Source organism: Bos grunniens, chromosome 22, assembly GCF_055505025.1.
Source record: "Bos grunniens cultivar Pamir isolate PY7600 chromosome 22, Bosgru_T2T1.0, whole genome shotgun sequence".
NCBI classification, from domain to species: Eukaryota; Metazoa; Chordata; class Mammalia; order Artiodactyla; family Bovidae; genus Bos; species Bos grunniens.
In genome coordinates, this window is record NC_141186.1 from 11,823,729 (window position 1) to 11,845,738 (window position 22,010).

Here is a 22,010-nt window from a genome sequence, read left to right on the forward strand (position 1 = left end):
CCCCCCACTCCACCCCTACTATCATCTTTGATAACCATACATTTGTTTCCTATCTCTGTAAGTCTATTTCTGATTTTATAAGTTCATTTGTATCTTTTTTTTTTTTTTAGATTTTACGTATAAGTGATATAATATGATATTTGTCTTATCATATGACTGACTTCTTTTAGTGTAATCATCTCTGGGTCCATCCATGTTGTTACAAATGGCATGATTTCATTCTTTTATGGCTGAGTAATAGCCCACTGCATGTATGTAGCACATCTTCTTTGTCCATTCATCTGTTGATGGACATTTAGCTTGCTTATTGTAAACAGGGCTGCAGTGGACGTTGGGATGGCTGCATGTAACTTTTCACGTAAGACTTTTCTCAAGATACATGTCCAGGAGTGGGATTGCTGAATCATATGGTAGCCCTATTTTTATTCTTTAAGAACCTTTGTAATATTTTCCATTGTGGCTGCAGCAATTCACATTTCCACCAACAGTGTAGGAAGGTTCCCTTTTCTCTACACGCTCCACAGTACTTACTGTTTGTAGACTTTTTGATGATAGCCGTTCTGATGTGAGGTAGTACCTCATTGTGGTTTTGATTAGCATTTATCTAATAATTAGCAATGTTGAGCAGCTTTTCACGTACCTGTTGGCCATTTCTATGTCTTTGGAGAAATGTCTGTTTAGGTGTTCTTGGCTTTCTTGTCAAATAGTAGTTGAGTGTATATGTGGTCCCCTTCATGGATCACAGCCTTGTCACGCCAAAGGGGCTTGCATAACTCAGTGAAGCTATGAGCCATGCCATGCAGGGCCACCCAAGACAAAATGTGGTCCCCTGGAGGAAGGAATGGCAAACCACTGCAGTATTGGAGACACAAGAACCCCATGAGCAGATGAAAAGACAAAAAGATACGACACTGAAAGATGAGCCCCTGAGGTTGGAAGGTGTCCAGTAGGCTACTGGGGAAGATCAGACAACAATTACTAATAACTTCAGAAAGAATGCAGCAGCTGGGCCAAAGTGGAAACGACGCTCAGTTGTGAATGTGTCTGGTAGTGAAAGTGAAGTCCAATGCTGTAGAGAACAGTGTTGCATAGGAACTTGGAATGTTAGGTCCATAAATCAAGGTAAACTAGATGTGGTCAAGCAGGAGATGGCAAGAGTGAACATCGATATCTTAGGCATCAGTGAACTAAAATGTGCAGTAATGGGCGAATTTAATTCAGATGAACATTTTATCTACTATTGTGGGCAAGAATCCCATAGGAGAAGTGAAGTAGCCCTCATAGTCAACAAGAGAGTCCTAAATGCAGTACTTGGGTGCAGTCTCAGAAAGGACAGAATGATCTTGCTTCCTTTCCAAGGCAAATCATTCAGTATCACAGTAATCCAAGTCCGTGCTCCAACCACTAATGCCAAAGAAGCTGAAGTTGAACAGTTCCATGAAGACCTCCTAGAACTAACACCAAAAAAAGGATATCCTCTTCATCATAGGGGATTGAAATGCAAAAGTAGGAAGTCAAGAGAAGATACCTGGAGTAACATTTGGCCTTGGAGTACAAAGTGAAGCAGGTTAAAGGCTAATGGAGTTTTGTCAAGAGAACATGCTGGTCATAGCAAACACCCTCTTCCAACAACACAAGAGATGACTCTACACATGGACATCATCAGATGGTCAATACCAAAATCAGATTGATTTTATTCTTTGCAGTTGAAGATGGAGACACCCTATACAGTCAGTGAAAAGAAGACCTGGAGCTTCAGATCCAGGTGGCTCAGATCATGTGGCTCAGATCATGAACTCTTTATTGCAAAATTCAGGCTTAAATTGAAGCATGTAGGGAAAACCACCAGGCCATTCAGATATGACCTAAATCAGATTACAGTGGAGGTGACGGATAAATTCAAGGAATTAGATCTGGTAGACAGAGTGCCTGAAGACCTATGGATGAAGATGCATACAAGAGGCAGTGACCAAAACCATCCCCAAGAAAAAGAAATGCAAGAAGCCAAAGTGATTGTCTGAGGAGGCTTTACAAATTGATAAGGAAAGAAGAGAAGCAAAAGGCAAGGGAGAAAGGGGAAGATAAATGAAATTGAATGCAGAGTTCCAGAGAATAGCAAGGAGAGATGAGAAGTCCTTTTTAAATGAACAATGCAAAAAAAAAAAAAAAAAATAGAGGTAAACAATAGAACAGAAGGGAAAGACTAGCGATCTCATCAAGAAAATCGGAGAGGTCAAGGGAACATTTCACATGAGCATGGGCACCATGAAGGATAGAAATGGTAAGGATCTAACAGAAGCAGAAGAGGTTAAGAAGAGGTGGCAAGAATATATAGAAGAACTATATAACGGTAACCCTGTATGCAAGACAGCAAGAGACACAGATGTATAGAACAGTCTTCTGGACTCTGTGGTAGAGGGCGAGGGTGGGATGATTTGGGAAAATGGCATTGAAACATGTATAATATCATATGTGAAACGAATCGCCAGTCCAGGTTCAATGCATGAGACAGGGTGCTCAGGGCTGGTGCACTGGGATGACCCAGAGGGATGGTATGGGGAGGGAGGTGGGAGAGGGGTTCAGTATGAGGAACACGTACACCCGTGGCGGATTCATGTCAATGTGTGGCAAAACAAATACAATATTGTAAAATAAATAAATAAATAAAAGCAACTCAAAAAAAAAAAAATATATATATATAAAAGGTCTTAATGACCCAAATAACCACAGTGATGTAATCACTCACCTAGAGCTATACATCCTGGAGTATGAAGTTAAGTGGGCTTTAGGAAGCATTACTACAGACAAAGCTAACGGAGGGGATGCAATTCCAGCTGAGCTATTTAAAATCCTTAAAAATGGTGCTGTTAAAGTGCTGCACTCAATATGCCAGCAAATTTGGAAAACTCAGCAGTGACCACAAGACTGGAAAAGATCAGTTTTCTTTCCATTCCCAAAGAAGGGCAATGCCAAAGAATGTTCAGACTACCATACAAGTGTGCTCATTTCACATGCTAGTAAGGTTATGCTCAAAATCCTGCAAGCTAGGCATCAGCAGTACATGAACTGAGAACTTCCAGATGTTCAAGCTGGATTTAGAAAAGGCAGAGGAACCAGAGATCCAATTGTCAACATTCATCGGATCATAGAGAAAACAAGGGAATTCCAGAAAAACATCTATTTCTGCTTCACTGACTATATGGAAGCCTTTGACTGTGTGGGTCACAACAAACTGTGGAAGATTTTTAGAGATGGAAATACCTTACTTGGAAATGCCACCTTACTTGTCTCCTGAGAAACCTGTATGCAGGTCAAGAAGCAGCAGTTAGAACTGGACTTGGAACAACAGAGTGGTTCAAAATTGGGAAAGGAGTATGCCAAGGCTGTATATTGCTACCCTGCCTATTTAACTTCTATGCAGAGTACATCATGTGAAATGCTGGGCTGGATGAAGCACAAGCTGGAATCAAGATTTCCAAGCAGAATATCAACAACCTCAGATATGCAGATGATACTACTCTAATGGTAGAAAGTGAAGAGGAACTAAGGAGCCTCTTGATGAGGGTGAAAGAGTAGAGTGAAAAAGCTGGCTTGAAACTCAACAAAATCTAAGATCATGGTATCCAGTCTCACCACTTCATGGCAAATAGAAGAGGAAATAGTGGAAGGAGTAACAGGTTTTGTTTACTTGGTGTCCAAAATCACTGTGGATGGTGACTGCAGCCATGAAATTAAAAGACATTTTCTCCTTGGAAGGAAAACTATGACAAACCCAGACATCATATTAAAAAGCAGAGACATCACTTTGCCGACAAACGTCCATATAGTCAAAGCTATGGTTTTTCCAGTAGTCGTGTACCCATATGAGAGTTGGACTGTAAAGAAGGGTAAGTGCTGAAGAATTGCTGCTTTCCAATTGTGGTGCTGGAGAAGACTCTTGAGAGTCCTTTCAACTGCAGGGAGAGCAAACCAGTCAATCCTAAGGGGAGTCAACCCTCAGTGTTCATTGGAAGGATTGATGCTGAAGCTCCAATACTTTGGCTGCCTGATGCAATGAGCCGACTCATTGAAAAAGACCCTGATGCTGGGAAAGATTGAAGGCAAAAGGAGAAGCAGGTGACAAAGGATGAGATGGTTAGATAGCATCATTGACTCAGTGGACATGAATTTGAGCAAACTTCTGGAGATAGTGAAGTACAGGAGAGCCTGGCATGCTACAGTACATGGGGTTGCAAAGAGTTGGACACGACTTAGCAACTGAACAACAGCAACAAAAATAGGTGGCATTTTTAAATGAACAAAATACCATAGTATTCTGGGTGGAACACACAGGAGGTTTTGAAGGCTATTAATGATACTCCCTCCCTCATGCTCTTCTTCCTTCCCTCCTTCCTTCTTTTCTGATGGAAAATTTCTTAAATATATAAAAATATTAATAGGATTGAACACTGGTGACTTCGGTCTGGAACAAGTTGGAACGGGGCTTGGGTTCCCAGCCAGAGATTGAGCCTGGGTTGCATCGGTGAAAGCCCCAGATCCTAGCCGCTAGAGTGCTGAGGGCCCTTGTCCTTCATCTTTGAGAAAAGAATTTCCCCGAAGATGGAAGGTAGTGAAGCAAGTAAAGTATTTAGTAAAAGAGTACAGTACGTGTGGATAGACACAAGGGCAGACTCAGAGGGAGAGTCCCGAGTTGCTGAGTCGTGCCCTCATGACGATCTGAGTTACTTTTATGGGGCGTTTCTTCCGGGTTTCCTGGGGCCGATCATTCTGATGTGCCTGGCTCATATGTGGCGTATCTCAGGATCCTTCCATGTACCTGCACCCATCTCTTTGACCTTCAAGGAGCCTTTCTGCGCATGTGTGGTCAGGGAGGTCTCCTGACTTCAGGAATGACAAATATGTGCTCTGGGCAGGGCTCAATGGTAGCTTAGCATCATTCCCCTTTGACCTTCAAGGAGCCTTTCTGCGCATGTGTGGTCAGGGAGCTCTCCTGACTTCAGGAATGAAAAGTACGTGGTCTGGGGAGAGCCCAGCCTCCTCCCTTAATTGTCCTGCTAGTCTCGTCTTGGAGTTTCAGTCCATAGGGAATAAATCTCCAGTTGCCTTACCTTCAGGGGGGCCTATCTACCTACCTCCTGTCGGATAATGAGCCCCGGTGTATCCATCATCTACCTTCAACAATTATCAAATCATTGCAAATACTGTATCATCCACATGCTGCACCAGCTTTTTCCCACCCCTTCTCAAACTATTTTGAAGCATAACATTTATTTTCTTAAGTTGACTGGCGATAATACTTTGCTTCTTAAGCTGGACGAGGGTGGAACACAGATGTTCTTTTCACTCTTATTGTTTTAATCGTATATATATTTAAACTGTGTGTTTGTTTTGTTCTTATTTCGCCATATATTTTGTTATAAAAACACCTAACTGCTTGTTTTAGATCCTCATGAGTACTTGATGTATCCTCCGAAGAGAATGTGCCAGTTTTTACGTTCACCTCCAGGCGGTGAGACTACCCATCACCCCAGACCCTCACAGGCACAGATATTTTCAGACTGTACTTGAACCAGCAACAGGGGGAAAGTCCCAGCAGAGTCTCGTTCAAACGTGCTTTCCCACGACTACTGTCATGGGTCTCAGGATGAGTCTCTTCACACTCAACTGTAACCTCATGGTTCCTCCTAGTCCTTATACAAGATTAAGTCTGTTTTCTCCCAAGTGAGAGTCAATGCCTTTTATTCAGTCTCTGCTTATTTCCTTTCTTATCTGTATTCTTTCTTCTTAAAGGACATTGTAGTAGTCAGAATATTTACAGTTGCAAGTGACGGAAATATATCAGTTTAGGCAGGAAAGGAGAACCATTGGCTCACATACCTGGGCATTCCTGCCCTGCCAAATCCAGGGGCTCCAGCCTCTTGTCTGGGCTTCTACTTCTTGCTCCTTCTCCACCCTCCTTCCCTCTCCCTGCATCCATCCTTCCACACAGCTTCTCTCTCTTGGTTGGCCTTTCTCTCCCCTATTGGCAGGGACCCTTGGCCACAATGCCCCAGAGAAGGGGGCTACTTAGAGCTCCAGGCTCATGCACTCCCATCTTAATAACCTCCATGAAGAATGAAAATGCTTTCTCCAGAGATATAATCTGATTGGATCTCTTTGGTCCCTGCCCACTCCATACACCACAGTGGGGAGAACCTGGCTCCAAAAGAAGCACTGGGAAAGCTTTCCGGACAGTAAAAACAGGAGCTACCGTAGTCCAGCACAAATCTGCTGGATCTATAGTGCATGGATTTAAGCATTTTCCTTGTATACTCTTATCTCTTGGGGTTTTTCTCCTCGCAGGGATAGGTCCTTGGCCCTGCAGATCACTAACTCGATCTCTGATGGATGTCCCTGTTCCAAGTTCTTTTGTTTCGGAAGTGTTCCTTTTCTGTAGCTATCTGTTCAGTTCAGTTCAATTGCTTAGTCATATCCAACTCTTTGTGACTCCATGGACTACAGCACACAGGCTTCCCTGTCCATCACCAACTCTAGGGGCTTACTCAAACTCATGTCCACTAAGTCGGTGGTGCCATCCAACCATCTCATCCTCTGTTGTCCCCTTCTCCTCCCGCCTTCAATTCATTACCAGCATCAGGGTCTTTTCAAATGAGTCAGTTCTTCGCATCACGTGGCCAAAGTATTGGAGCTTCAGCCTCAACATCAGTCCTTCCAATGAACACCCAGCACTGATCTCCTTTAGGATTGACTGGCTGGATCTCCTTGCAGTCCAAGGGACTTTCAAGAGTCTTCCCCAATACCACAGTTTAAAAGCATCAATTCTTCGGCACTCAGCTTTCTTTATAGTCCAACTCTCACATCCATACATGACCACTGGAAAAACCAAAGCTTTGACTAGACAGACCTTTGTTGACAAAGTAATATCTCTGCTTTTTAATATGCTGTCTAGGTTGGTCATAACTTTTCTTCCAAGGAGCAAGCATCTTTTAATTTCATGGCTGCAATCACCATCTGCAGTGATTTTGGAGCCCCCCAAAATAAAGTCAGCTGCTGTTTCCACTGTTTCCCCATCTATTTCCCATGAAGTGATGGGACCAGATGCCATGATCTTCGTTTTCTGAATGTTGAGTTTTAAGCCAACTTTTTCACTCTCCACTTTCACATTCATCAAGAGGCTCTTTAGTTCTTCTTTGCTTTTTGCCATAAGGGTGGTGTCATCAGCATATCTGAGGTTATTGATATTTCTCCCGGCAATCTTGATTCCAGTTTGTGCTTCATCCAGCCCAATGTTTCTCATGATGTACTCTGCATATAAGGTAAATAACTAGGGTGACAATATACATCGTTGACGTACTCCTTTCCTGATTTGGAACCAGTCTGTTGTTCAAAGTCCAGTTCTAGCTGTTGCTTCTTGACCTGCATACAAATTTCTCAGGAGGCAGGTCAGGTGGTCTAGGTGATGGGAATACAAGAATACTCTTTCAGAATTTTCCACAGTTTGTTGTGATCCACACAATCAAAGGCTTTGGCGTGATCAATAAAGCAGATGTAGATGTTTTTCTGGAACTCTCGCTTTTTCGGTGATCCAATGGATGTTGGCAATTTGATTTCTGGTTCCTTTGCCTTTTCTAAATCCATCTTGAACATCTGGAAGTTCACAGTTCACGTACTGTGGAAGCTTGGTTTGGAAAATTTTGAGCATTACTTTGCTAGCATGTGAGATGAGTGCAATTGTGTGGTAGTTTGAGCATTCTTTCTTTGGCATTGCCTTGCTTTGTGGTTGGAATGAAAACTGACCTTTTTCAGTCCTGTGGCCACTGTTGAGTTTTCCAAATTTGCTGGCATGTTGAGTGCAGCACTTTCACAGCATCATCTTTTAGGATTTGAAGTAGCTCAACTAGAATTACATCACCTCCACTAGCTTTGTTCATAATGATGCTTCCTAAGGTCCACTTCACTTTGTATTCCAGGATGTCTGGCTCTAGGTGAGTGATCACACCATCATGGTTATCTGGGTCATGAAGATCTTTTTTTGTGTAGTTCTTCTGTGTATTCTTGCCACCTCTTAATATCTTCTGCTTCTGTTAGGTCCGTACCATTTCTGTCCTTTATTGTGCCCATCTTTGCATGAAATGTTACCTTGGTATCTCTGATTTTCTTGAAGAGATCTCTAGTCTTTCCCATTCTGTTGTTTTCCTCTATTTCTTTGCATTGATCACTGAGGAAGGCTTTCTTATCTCTCCTTGCTATTCTTTGGAACTCTTTATTCAAGTGGATATATCTCTGTCTGTTACTGTCTTACAAAGCCCTCTTCTTTGTGTTTCCTCACATTTTGGTTTGGAATCCTTTGGTTTGGGGTTTTTCTTCTACATCTGAGAATCCTTGGCTTCCCACTCCTGCCTTTCTGGAGGAGGAAGTTGGTTTGCATAAGGAGCTGGTGGTATCAGATTCCTCTGGGTAAGTGGGTATAGGAGTGGAGGGCATCCTCCTCCCAGGACTGAAGTGTGTGTGAGTAGCCTCAGGGCTTCTGGAATAACCTTAGAGGAAGGGGCCTTTGTGAAAGACAACGCAGGACAAGCAGTCAAGGAAACCCACACTGGCCAGCTTCACAAGTCAGTCCCTTCCTTTCTTCATAAACAAGATCTTTTTTGGTGGTTTTCTGTCTAAAACAGGTTGGAAGCCCAGTATTACCGCAGGATCTGCAGTGACCTCTCTCCAGGGCCACATCTACATTCTTCATCGAGGGTGGGGGTGAGGGAAATCCTGCTGCAGGATTTACCAGTCTTCCACAGCATAACGCCTGAACTCTGGGAGCTAACCTAGCTGAACCAGCTGCGCTAATCTCCCTGCACTCCTTTAGTTATACCTCCCGGCTCTCTCCCCTCAGCCCACCCTGCCCTGCGTACTGCATCAAGGGATCTCTGCTTGGTCTTCTCTAGGGGTCTTAAGTAATAGTTTTGTTCTCTGTTTTATCACTTAACCTTTCTTTTAGTTTTTTTTCTCATTGGAATAGCATGATATTTGCTTCCTTGTTCTTTGTTCAAAATCTTCCACACTAGGTCATGATGTTAACATTATAATATATCTCATTATAATAATGGTTCAGTTCAGTTCAGTCACTCAGTCGTGTCTGACTTTGCGACCCCATGAATCGCAGCACGCCAGGGCTCCCTGTCCATCACCAACTCCCGGAGTTCACTCAGACCCACGCCCATCGAGTCAGTGATGCCATCCAGCCATCTCATCCTCTGTCGTCCCCTTCTCCTCCTGCACCCAACCCCTCTCAGCACCAGAGTCTTTTCCAATGAGTCAACTCTTCGCATGAGGTGGCCAAAGTGCTGGAGTTTCAGCTTTAGCATCATTCCCTCCAAAGAAATCCCAGGGCTGATCTCCTTCAGAATGGACTGGTTGGATCTCCTTGCAGTCCAAGGGACTCTCAAGAGTCTTCTCCAACACCACAGTTCAAAAGCATCAATTCTTCGGAGCTCAGCCTTCTTCACAGTCCAACTCTCACATGACCATACACGGTCCACTGGAAAAACATACATGACCACTGGAAAAACCATAGCCTTGACTAGACATACCTTTGTTGGCAAAGTAATGTCTCTGCTTTTGAATATGCTATCTAGGTTGGTCATAACTTTCCTTCCAAGGAGTAAGTGTCTTTTAATTTCATGGCTGCAATCACCATCTGCAGTGATTTTGGAGCCCCCAAAAATAAAGTCTGACACTGTTTCCACTGTTTCCCCATCTATTTCCCATGAAGTGATGGGACCGGATGCCATGATCTCCGTTTTCTGAATGTTGAGCTTTAAGCCAACTTTTTCACTCTCCACTTTCACTTTCATCAAGAGGCTTTTTAGTTCCTCTTCACTTTCTGCCATAAGGGTGGTGTCATCTGCATATCTGAGGTTATTGATATTTCTCCCAGCAATTTTTTTTAAGGTTAAAAAATGACTAATCTTTATTTTTTTTTCCAGTTCACAGGTGTTCATTTTATTGATATGTATAAAGCTTACATGATATAAATATCCTCTTGATTCATAGCACAAATTAAATTTCAATCTTTTAATTTTAAAAAGTCCTTCTACTCCTGCTGTACAGTTCATTCAGTTTACTTCCCACCAGTAAACCAACATTATCAGTTTCTTATATATCCTTCCAAAGAAATACATATCCATATAAGCACACACTTTGGAGAAGGCGATGGCAACCCACTCCAGGACTCTTGCCTGGAAAATCCCATGGATGGAGGAGCCTGGTAGGCTGCAGTCCATGGGGTCGCTAAGAGTCAGACACGACTGAGTGACTTCACTTTAACTTTTCACTTTCCTGCATTGGAGGAGGAAATGGCAACCCACTCCAGTGTTCTTGCCTGGAGAATCCCAGGGACGGCAGGGCCTGGTGGGCTGCCGTCTATGGGGTCGCACAGAGTCGGACACGACTGAAGTGACTTAGCAGCAGCAGCAGCAAGCACACACTTTCACTTTTCCTTCCCACTTTTACATGAATAATATTCTACTACATACATAGTAGAGTTTCACAACTCTACCGGCAATTTTGATTCCAGCTTGTGCTTCTTCCAGCCCAGCATTTCTCATGATGTACTCTGCATATAAGTTAAATAAGCAGGGTGACAATATACAGCCTTGACATACTCCTTTTCCTATTTGGAACCAGTCTGTTGTTCCATGTCCAGTTCCAACTGTTGCTTCCTGACCTGCATACAGATTTCTCCAGAGGCAAGTCAGGTCGTCTGGCATTCACATCTCTTTCAGAATTTTCCACAGTTTATTGTGATCCACACAGTCAAAGGCTTTGGCATAGTCATAATAATGATACATGGGGCAAATATGATAGCTACCAATTCCACCACACTGTCCATCCTTCTCCACCCTGCTGTCCTACTTCTTCTCTTCCTCAGCCATACTTGTGACCATCTCTCCTTTAATGGTGGACTGCCCTGGTGGCTCAGTGGTAAAGAATCCGCCTGCCAATGTAGGAGACATGGGTTCGATTCCTGGGTCAGGAGGATCCCCTGGAGAAAGAAATGTCAATCCACCGTAGTATTCTAGCCTGGAAAATCTCATGGACAGAGGAGTGTGGTGAGCTACAGTCCTTGGGGTTGCAAAAGACACAGCGACTAAACAGCAGCAGTTCTTTAATGGTATTCATCCTGTGTGTGAAGTGATATTTCACTGAGGATTTGATTTGAATTTCCCTTATGGCACATAATGCTTAGCATCTTTCAGGAGCTTACTGGCCACTTGTAGATCCTCTTTGGAGAACTATCTCTTGAGTTCTTTGCTCATTTTTTAAAAATAGGGTTATTTGTCTTTTTGTTATTGAGATAAAGGTATTTTTTGTTTTTTTTAGGGTAAGTGTTCCTTTTATATACCTGTCTCTTATTAGATACATGATTTTCAAATGTTTTCTCCCGTTCTGAGGATTGTCTTTTCACTTGTTTTTTTTGTGTGTGTGTGATTTATTAATTCATTTTCGACTGCACTGGGTCTCCGCTGCTGTGCATGCGTTTTCTCTAGTTGCAGCGAGCAGGGGGCTCTCTCTTGCAGTGCTCAGGCTTCTTACAGCACTGGCTTCTCTTGCTGGAGCACAGGCTCTGGGCACATGGGCTCGCAGGGGCTTGGTTGCCCCATGGCATGTGGGATTTTCCAGACCAGAGACCGAATCCATGTCCCCTACATCAGCAGGCAGATTCTTAACCAGCAGACCACCAGGGATGTCCCTCTTTTCACTTTCTTGATGGTGTGCTTTGAAGCATAGACGCTTTTAATTTTGGTGAATTCCCAGTTTATGTGTTTTTATCTTTTGTTGCTTATGCTTTCGGTGTTATACCTGTGAAACCATCGCCTAATGTCAGAAAGATTTACTCACATGTTTTCTTCGAAGAGTTTTATAGTTTTAGCTCTTATTTTTAGGTCTCTGATCCATTTTGAGTTAGTTTTGAAATCAAGAAGTATGAATTCTCCAACTTCATTTCTCTTTCTCAAGATAGTTTTGGCTGTTCTGGGTCCTTTGAGTTTCTGTGTGAATTTTATCAATGTCTACAAAGACCTAGCTGGGATTTTAACAGGGAGTATATTGAATCTGCATGTCTGGTCTGGGGAGTATTACCCTCCTAACAATACTAAGTCTTCCCATCCTTTAACAGGAAAATGTCTTTCCATTTATTTCAGTCGTTTTTCATTTCTTTCAGTGATGTTTCGTCATTTTCAGTGTATAAGTCTTATACTTTTTTGTTAAAATTATTTCTAAGGATTGTGTCATTTTTGATGCTTTTGGAAATGGATTCTTCTTAATCACTTCTTCTGATTATTCATTCCTAGTGTATAGAAATACAAATAGATTTTTGTGTTTTGACCTTGTACCCTACAACCTTGCTTATATGTCACTTCTAATGGTTCTCTAAATAGAAGATTGTGTCATCTGCATTTAGAGGTAATTTTACATCTGTCTTTTCTTTTTCCTGCCTAATGGACCTAATAATACTCCAGTTCAGTGTTGAATGGAAGAGGCAAGAGTGGGAATCCTCACCCTAGTTCTAAAATATATACAGATGAAGTCAGTGTCTGCATTGAGCAAAATGTTATATTTTTTAAAAAGTGGACATCCTTACCTTGTTCCTGATCTTAAAAGGAAAACAGTCTCTACCTTTAAGTCCAATATTAACTGTAGGCTTTTTGTAGCTGTCCTTTATCAGGTTGAGGAAGTTTCCTTCTGTTCCTAGTTTGCTGGTTTTCTCATGAAAGAATGTTAGATTTCATTGAATGTTTTTTCTGCGTTGTTTGAAAGGACCATGTCCTTTGTCCTTTTTTCAAATTCATGTGGTATTTTGCACTGATTTTTGTATTTTAAACCCAAAGTTTATTTATTTGACTTCTTGCTTACTTGGGAGTGTGTTTAATTTACACATATTTTCATTTATTTATTTATTGTTGGCCACACCATGCAGTTTGTGGGATCTTAGTTCCCCAACCAGGGATTGAACCTGAGCCCTCAGCAGTGAAAGCACAGAGTCCTAACCACTGGACCACCAAGGAACTCCCTGTTCTGTCCACTATTTAAAATGACGCATTGAAATCTCTAGTCTTTATTTTTTTGAAATTTTATTGGAATATTTACATTTACCGTGTTGTGTTAATTTCAGGTATCCAGCAAAGTGAATGAGTTATGCATGTATCCACCCTTTCTGCTTTAGGTCCCTTCCCGCGCAGGCCGTTACGGAGTGTTGAGTAGAGCTCCCTGTGCTCGACGGCAGGTCTTACTAGTCACCTATTTTATAGATAGTAGTCGCAGTCTCCCACTTGTCCCCCACCCCTATCCCTGCTAACCTTGTTTTCTACGTTTGTGACTATACTTTTGTTTTGTAAATAAATTCATTTGTAGTCTTTTTTTTTAGATTTCACATGTAAGCAATACCATATATTTTTCCTTCACTGTCTGACTTACTTCACTCAGTGGGACAATCTCTGGCATCCCTGTTGCTGCAGATGGCATGACTTCATTCTTTTCTATGCCTGAGAGCTATTCTCTTGTCTACGTGTGCCGCCTCGTCATCCCCTTCTCTTGATGGACATTTTGTTCACGTCCATGTCCTTTCTATTGCATGTACTTTTTGAATTACGGTTTTCTCCAGCCCCAGTGGGACTGCAGGATCATGTGGTAGTTCTGTTTTTAGTTTCTTAAGTAGCCTCCATAGTGGCTCTACCAGTCTCCATTCTTATCAACAGTATAGGGTGGCGGTCCCTTTTCTCCATACCCTCTCTAGCAATTTACTGTTTGTAAACTTTTTGACCTTTCTGACTGGTGATACCTCATTGTAGTTTTGATTTGCATTTCCCTAATAATTAGTAAATTATTTTGCATGTGCTTTTTGCCTGGCCATCTAATCATTATTTCTGAATGATTGATTTCTTTTGCTTCGTGTATTTTGGGACTCTGTAGTTAGATATTTGTATTTATAACTGCAGTTAAACCTCGTTTTCAAAGATATTTTACAGCTTTTACAGGGACAAGTTTTTTCTTATTTTATATTCTTTTTTTCCGGTTTTTTTTTTTTTTTACTTTTTGGCTGCACCTTGCAGCATCTAGGATCTTACCCAACGAGGACTGAACCTGAGCCCTCTGGACTGGAAATGTGGAGTCTTAACCAGTGGCATACCAGGGAAGTCCATTCTTATTTGATACTCTTGAAGATTGCCAGGGTGACTTAGATGGCAGAGGTTTTTTTGTCCTTAATTATTGAACAAAGTGAACGAAACTCAGAAATTTATGGCAAAAAAATGGATCCAGGGAGAAAGTTAAAAAAAGAAAAGATAGCATGAAGACATCCTTGTGACGGAACTGTTCTGTGTCTCGACTGTGGTGGTGTCATGGGTATCTACATGTGATAAAATTGTGTAGAAGTAAATACAGATTAGCGCATGTCCACTTCATGGGGCCTGAATGAGACTGCTGGACTGCATCCAGCTTGGTCTCCTTGTGACATGGTGCTGTCGTTGTGCAAGCTGTGACTGTTGGGAAATTGGTAAAGAGTGTACTTGGATTCCTTTGTATTTTGTTGTTGTTACAGCTGCATGTGAATATACAGTTATTTCAAAATAAAAAATTAAAATACATGTTCTCCCCATTCCTTACATAAGGAAAAAAATACCCTCAGACATATTTGGGTGGGTCTGCTTCTAGGTTTTTTTACATTGTTCCATTGATTTGCTGTGTATCTCCCTACTAGTAACACGCTCCCTTGATTGATATAGCTGTCTAGGAAGTCTTAATATCCAGTAGAGTAATTTCCCACTTTATTAATCTTCAGTCTGTGTCCTTTATCTTTCTATATAAATTTTCAAATAAACTTGTCTGTATCTACAAAAATCATGGCCAGGAGTTTGGTAAGAATTGTGTTAAGCCTAATAGATCATTTTTGGGAGAACTGACAATATGTTGAATGTGTTAATTTCTGATTGTGATTTATGCCTATTTATTGTTATCTTCGGTTTCTTTCATCAGTGTTTTGTGGTTTTCAGCACACAAGTTCTGTATGTGTTTAATTAGAGATTTGCCTGTTTCACTTTTTTGAGTAATTGTCAGTGGGATTATACTTTTAACTTCTGTTTCTACATCTTCCTTGTTAGCCTGTAAACATGTGATCGAGTTTGGAATTCCCTGTGGTCTGATAGTTAAAACTCAACACTGTTTCACTGCTGGGGGCTCAGCAGGTTCGACCCCTGGTCGGGGAACTACAAAATCTCACAAGCCGCCTGGGGCAGCCAAAAAAAATGTGATTGATTTTTATGTGTTGATTTTTAGCCCGTCACTTTGCTGACTCACTCATTAGTTCTAAGAGTTTTTAACATTATAGATTCTTAGGGATTTTCTACAAAGATGGTCATGTCTTATGCATATGGGTAGGTTTTACTTCTTTTCTGATGAGTATGCCTTTTACCCGCCGTATTCCAGCCACCTTCCCGTGTATGCTGAGGTGCAGGAGCCCTATGTGTACCTGCAGAGCAGCCAGGTGGAGGTCCCCAACCTCTACCTGGGCGTGCCCACCAAGATGGCCATCACACTCATCAATGGCACGCTCCTGCCCACCCGCTTCCACTGGGGCAAGGTACGTGAGCCCACTTCATCGGGCCCCACCCTTGCAGATCTCAACCCCAGAGGCCCATGTTGAGGGGCACCCTGCCCTTGACACCACCCAGAACAGATCACTGCCTCTGGGGGCTGACTCTGTAGCCTGCCCCGTGTGCCAGGGGAGATGAGGCCACGTCTCCATGCATCAAAACCAGCTACCCACTGTTCCCCATCACCCTGGGCCTCCCAGGGCAGCCTTTTGTTAAGTCCAGGGAACCCCCTGACAGGTGTGAGGTCCATCTAGCATGGGCAAGGAGATGAAAAGGGACCTGTGGTTTATCCCCACCTGGGAGCACCGTGCCCTGCTGGTCTCACTGAGGGCCCCCAGTCAGCAGCCTCCCCAAAGCATGCAGCGGTCCTGATCCCTCTGTCAGGACCCAGGTCCATCCTGGAAGCCCAGCCCCTGACCTGCCCATGTGTCTGCCAGCTCCTGGGGCTCCAAGCAGATGTCTGCACAGTGAAAGTCTCCCCGAGACGTGGCACGCTGGGCCCCAGCGAGGAGCGCCAGCTCAGCCTGGAGTTGACTGCGCATACCCTGGTGAGTGTGGAACCAGGGGCTGCATTGCCTGGGGAGGCCCCCAGCTGTCTGCATCCATGCCAGCCGGGAGGTCTGCCTCAGACCCCTGTCCTGGGCCAAGCAGGGAACAGGTTTCTTGCACTGGGGTCTGGGGCTCCATTCCTGCTGGGTCTGCTCTCTAGGGACACAGGGTCAGGAGGGCTGGAGCAGGCTGGGATAGGCCCTGAAACTCCTGAGCACCACCCTTAGCCCTCGCCAGCCATCCTCTGTGGCACAGGTGGGCCCACCTTTCCACCTGCCCAGAGATGCCCCTGTACTGGGTCCCCCAGTGGCGTCTGAGCAGTGCCCTGGTTCCTCAGAAGAAGGACACAGCTTCTCCTGGGTTCAGCCCACAGGAAGGCCATCGGGCAGAACATGCTCAGTCCTTGGGGACTGAGCATCCGTTTGTAGTCTTGTGGAAAAAGAAGCTTCTTCCTCACAAGGACTTGCAGACCCAGGTCCCAGTACCTCTCTGGGGAGCATGGGGACGTGGGCTTTCTTGGACAGCTGAGCCTGAGCAAATGAGTGGGCCCTGGGCTGGCCTAGAGCAGACCTCACGCAGGAAGGGTTTGACTTCTTCGTGATAGCAGCTTCATTGGAATAAATGTGCAGCTTCTCCTGAGATCTGCTTGGCAGGGGTCTCCTTCAGGCGGGCATGCCCAGATGTTGGGAGCCAAGTCACAGCCAGGAGCTCTGAGGAAGGGGCCAGGCCTCCTGAGGGTCTGGGGATGGTGGCCCATTGGAGGGGCTGGGAGCCCTTCCACAGAAATGAGCCTGGACAAGGCCTTTAGTTGAGCCCTCCCTGCTGCCCCCTGTGCCGCAGGAGGCTATCTGAGGCCCCTCTGCCAAGGCCCACCCTGGGTCTTACCCAAGGTGAGAACCCCTTTCCTACAGGAAGCGGTGACCGACCTGGCCCTCCCTTGTGACGTGTCAGGCATGAGGGAGCCACTGGTTCTGGGCATCTCAGGGAAACCCCGGGGACTGCAGGTAGCCATCGGCGTCTCTAAGGAGGACAGTGACGACAGGTGAGCCCAGGGCTGGGCCTGGGGGCTGGGGCGGCCGTTCAGAGGAGCGGCCTCGCTGTGGAGCCAGCCTCTTCCAGTTGATTCCCACGGCCAGGAGAAGACCCCTCACAAACTCTGTGGGGAGAGACACCCCCCCCCGCCCCGCCCCATCCCTACCCTCTGGGTGGTGGTTCTCCATACGCCAGAGGCCTGGTGTCCAGGTGCGGGGACAGCAGGGGACAGGGCCGTGGGCAGCTGGGAGACATGCTGGCCTGCCCCTGGCCTGGGAGAGCCGGTGGCGGGGGACACCCATCTTGGCACAGAGGGTGCATCTGTGGGACGGCTTGCTTCTCGAGGAGGGCTTAAAGCCTGGTTTCTGGGCAGCTGGGCACCTCCAGCCCAAGGTGGCTGGCCGGGCAGGGCTGAGGGTGGCACATAACTGGTGCCCATGGGCTTGGGCAGTGCCCCCAGCACAGAGCTGTGGCCGGGCCACCCCGAGACGCTCCACCTGGACTTCGGCTCGGCAGTGCCACTATGGACCCGTGTGAACCGCCGGCTCTTCCTGACCAACTGCTCCCCGATACAGACCCCTTTCACCCTCGAGTTCGAGTACTTTGGGAGCCCCGTGAACAGCCTGAGCCAGAAACCCAGCCCGTAAGTCCGGCTGTTTTCAGCGACTGTTCCCGGGGAGGACGCAGCCACGGGTTGCCCCACTGGGCCTCCGTGTGGCTTCGGCGGGTGTGAGTCGCCGGAGGAGGGTATCTGCAGGTAGACTTGGACAAATGCAAGAAGTAGGGGGCCCTGCCTGCCCGCCTCCCAGGCCTTGAGAGGAAAGCGGGGCGTGTGGCCCCTTCTGGTCAGCCTGGGCTGCCAAGGCGAGGGCTTTGCATAGACCAGGCGGTCCTGGGGCCCTCAGATGAGGAAGAAGTTACTGTAGGTGGAGGCAACAGTGGGCAGAGGTGGAGTGAGGCATGTTGCAAAGCTGTAGCTTGAAATCAATCACATTGGAAGTATGTATATCCCAGAAGTTAGCTCAGCTTGCCAGCACCCCACTGCAGACACCTCCCCTCAGGTCTCCTAAGGTAGGGGCAGTGGGGGGCAACTTCTGACTGCTGGGGGTGGGGGCTGCCACGAACAGTTCCTTAGCCATGAATTTGTCAACTGCAGAAAGTTAGCATGTGAAATGGTGGGATAGATGTCCGCAGGAGACTAGAGACGGCCTATTGCAGAAGGCTGGGTAAAGGCTGGGAGTCTGGACTGGGTCTGCATCCTGGGGTCACCAGGGCACAGAGCCTGCGGGTCAGGGGTCCCTGCCCTGGAGCACTCCTGATTTTGTTAAGACTGGCAGGCAGCCTGCCGCTGAGATGCTTCAGGTGGTAGGGTGCCGAGGGAGCGAAGACCACAGGTGGAGGTGAAGAGGAGCCCTGACCGGCTCTCGCGGGAGGAGAAGCAGGGCCACCTTCCTCTGCTGGAAAGCTGGGGGGAGGGGGATGCTGGTTGCCTGGGGAGATGGCTGAGGTCTGGGCAAGGGCCTGGATGGCTTGATGCGATTTCCGTACCCTTCTTGTCAAGCCCCGACATGCCTCCTGCCCTGCTGAAGACGGCACGGATGCGGGAGCTCTTGGCCAAGCGCGAGCAGTGGGGTAAGAGCCCAGGCCCAGCCAGAGCAGGGTTTTGTGGGGCCTTTGAGGATGTGGGCCACCTGCTGCAGGAAGGGGACCCTGGCCAGAGAGAGTCACTCCTCAGTGTCCTTTCTAGTCAGGTTCCTGAGATGGCCATGGCTTCCACCGAACAGCACCCCCTTTTTAGAACACGGCCACCTTCTTGCTAAGGAAGAGGGCCTGTGCACAAGGTCTGGCTTTGATTTGGGATGGGTGGTGGCTGGTGGCTTAGGAGTGAGGGCTCCCACTTGGCCTCGTGGCGGGTGAGAGAGCTGGACCCTGGACCCCAGGCTTGCAGGAGGAGAGTCTCTTTAGGTGGAGTAGGGAGAGACTGCAGGGTGGCTTGTCTGGTTCAGTGCTTTGCTGACACTTGAGGGTTGGGACCTCTTTCCTCCCCTGGGGGTGCTGCATCCCCATTCCTGGGTCTCACTGCAGAGTTTATGGAAAGCATGCTGTCCCATGGGAAAGGAGCAGCCTTCTTCCCCCACCTCTCCCAGGGCGTGCTGGGCGCCCACCAGAAGCTCAGCATCGATCTCACTGCCTGTGCCAACATGTGGGGGGAGTACTGGGATAGTCTCATCTGCACGGTAAGCACGGGCGGGCGGGCGGGTGGCCTGGGGCACAGGGACCCCCACCCTGGCCCCCACCTGCAGGCTCACTCTCCTCCAACACCCAGCCCTCAGCCTCACAGGCCTCACCAAGTAGAAAGGTGATGCCCGCTGAGCTCGGGATGGGCCTTTGCGCTGGGCAGCAGCCCTGGGATTCCTGCAGGAGGGGTCCCGTGAGCAGGAGAAGCACCAACATCTTTGCCCATGAGGTCCCCTTGAGGCTGGGACCATACTTAGGAGGGCTGAGGAGTCAGATGGGCTGCCTGCCCTGGCCAGAATCTGAGATCCAGAGTGGGCAGTAAGCGTGGAAACGGCATGGCCTCCCAGAGCCACAGCCTCACCCAGGCCTTGGTGAGGCCGTCGTTCATTCCCTGTCAGCCCATTCATTGACTCCGCCATTCAGCATGAACTGAGACCTTATATGTACAGGTTCCTGTGTGGTCCCCTGGACTGTGGGGGTACCAGGGTGAATAACACAGCAGACCACCCCAGTAGGGAGCTCCTAGTTTAGGATGAAGGGGTGAAACGTGTTCCAAGTCCCATGTCATTTAATTATTGCAGATTTTCTTGAACTGTTTAGTAAATTGGACAGGTGAGTTATGGTAGTTATTTGCTTTAAACTGTGCTCTATCCAATGACCAAGTGGTGATCACCTTAATATACAGAGTTCTTAACAATAAGAGGGGGTGGCACTCAAGGGGCAAAGGGTCATAATAGGCAGTTCAAGAATGACAGCTAGAGATGGCCAGTGAACATGAAAAGTACTTCATCAGCACTGCTAAAGGGGAAGACCCTGGTGGTCCCGTGGTTAGGACTCGGCATTTCCATGGCAGGGGGCCCGAGTTCAGTCCCTGGTCTGGGAACTAAGATCCATAAGCTGCATGACGTGGCCAAGAAAAAAGAAGCGAGAATGAAAGACACCCTGAAATACTGGTTTTGTGAGATGAGCAAGGTTTAAAATTGTCGATGGAGGTGCAGGGAAGGGTGCCCATGGGCAAGGGGGGCTGCTGGGAAGTGTGTGCCCTTCAGAGGCACCTGTGCAGGGCGCTGGGGACGCACATTTAAAGTCGCCCCAAGGAAAGAAGTGGATACACGAACAAACAAGTTTCATACCAGGCTTCTTTTTCTTCTCGGCATTGTTTATAATAGAAGGGGAAGAAAGGAGACAGTGTAGACACGTGTCCACCAGGAGAAGATCAGATAAAACGTCAGGCTACATCTATACACTGGGATTCCCACAGCCAGTTAAACAATGCCGTAAACCTTCATTAGTAAAATTATCGTATGTGGTTAAAAGAAAAAGATTACCAAAACGAAAGCATGCCCCCAATGCCCCTCATTTATATGTGTTTTATGCACACAAGTCTAGACAGTTCTAACTGAAATACTCACAGCGAGTCATGCTGTGGGGTGGGATAGGATTATGGGTGAAATATAGTCTATGTTAAATTTTTAAAAATAAGTGATTTTGATTAGCAGAGAAAATAATCATTATTTCCATTTAAAAGATGAAGAAATTTCATCCAAAGGGCCATCAGAGGCCAAAGGCCATCAGGGTGGGAGGCAGTGGTCCCCCATGCAGACCCTGGGCTGGCTGGAGGAGGGGATGCGGTGCCTCGGGGACGCGGCGGCAGCGGGGGATGAGGGAGAGGACTGGTGTGCGTCTGCAGGTGGGAGGCCTGCCTCCAGCAGTCATCCCAGTGCGCATGGCGGTGGTGGGCTGCCCCATCAGCTCCCAGAGGACCACCTACTACACCACTGACCAGACCCAGAGGGAGCCCATCATCAGGTACCACTCCTTCCCCACCTCCCCTCCGCTAACCCCGGAACCCTTTGGCCTCCATCCCGGCTGTCCACACCGACTCATTGCTGCCCAGCTGGCCCAGTGCCACCCAGCCCAAAAGCCCCTGGCCAGGGCTGCCCCAAAGGAGACAGGCCTCAGGGGCATGGCCGTGATCTGCACGTCTCAGAGGGCTCTGGGGGGACAGGAGTGAGCAGTCGGTGTCGCCCGAGGTCAGGGCCGCGCTCAGGGCCCCTCACTGGGGTTTCTGTGGTTGGCAGGGCGGTTGGAGAGTGGGAAGGGGGGTGACTGGACCAGTGAGCAACCCTGGGTCACGGTTCACTGAGGAGCGGTGACTGGGCCAGTGAGCAGCCCTGGGTCACGGTTCACTGGGGGGTGGTGTTGGGGTGGGCCTCCAGCCCTGGGGCTCTGTGACTCCAGGGTGAAGACAGGGTGAGGCTCCTCCCTGCCCAAGCCCCGGCCCTCCTCTCTGAGGTGAATCGGCCTGCGAGGTGTGCGCTGATCCTGGTCCCCTGCCTCCAGGTTCGGCACCCGGGTCTCTGGAGGAGACCCAGTCACCCGGATCCTTCGCCTGAATAATTCCAGCCCCTGTGGTGAGACGCTCATGAGAGAAATTGGGACTCTTGCTACAGGCTGTGCCAGGTGGGGGCCAGGATGGGAGGGCAGCTAATGGCCCACAGCCTGGACCCTGGAGTCCAGTGGGCCTGAGGTACGGAGAGAGGACCT

At 47.0% G+C, this 22,010-nt stretch overlaps 1 protein-coding gene across 6 annotated transcripts in view; it reads left to right on the forward strand.

Annotated features, from left to right (window-relative positions):
• The window catches only part of DLEC1 (DLEC1 cilia and flagella associated protein), a 92,299-nt gene that overhangs the window by 65,176 nt on the left and 5,113 nt on the right, over nucleotides 1-22,010 (forward strand). For 5 of the 6 annotated variants that reach the window (XM_086365922.1, XM_086365927.1, XM_086365923.1 and 2 more), the window contains 8 exons: nucleotides 15,478-15,631; nucleotides 16,082-16,192; nucleotides 17,105-17,235; nucleotides 17,677-17,868; nucleotides 18,787-18,857; nucleotides 19,311-19,462; nucleotides 21,154-21,272; nucleotides 21,807-21,877. In XM_086365922.1, the coding sequence (XP_086222048.1) occupies nucleotides 15,478-15,631; nucleotides 16,082-16,192; nucleotides 17,105-17,235; nucleotides 17,677-17,868; nucleotides 18,787-18,857; nucleotides 19,311-19,462; nucleotides 21,154-21,272; nucleotides 21,807-21,877 (1,001 nt within the window). Of the gene's footprint in view, nucleotides 1-14,105; nucleotides 14,958-15,477; nucleotides 15,632-16,081; nucleotides 16,193-17,104; nucleotides 17,236-17,676; nucleotides 17,869-18,786; nucleotides 18,858-19,310; nucleotides 19,463-21,153; nucleotides 21,273-21,806; nucleotides 21,878-22,010 lie in introns of those variants that run through there. The other variant, XM_086365926.1, reaches the window with a different exon arrangement.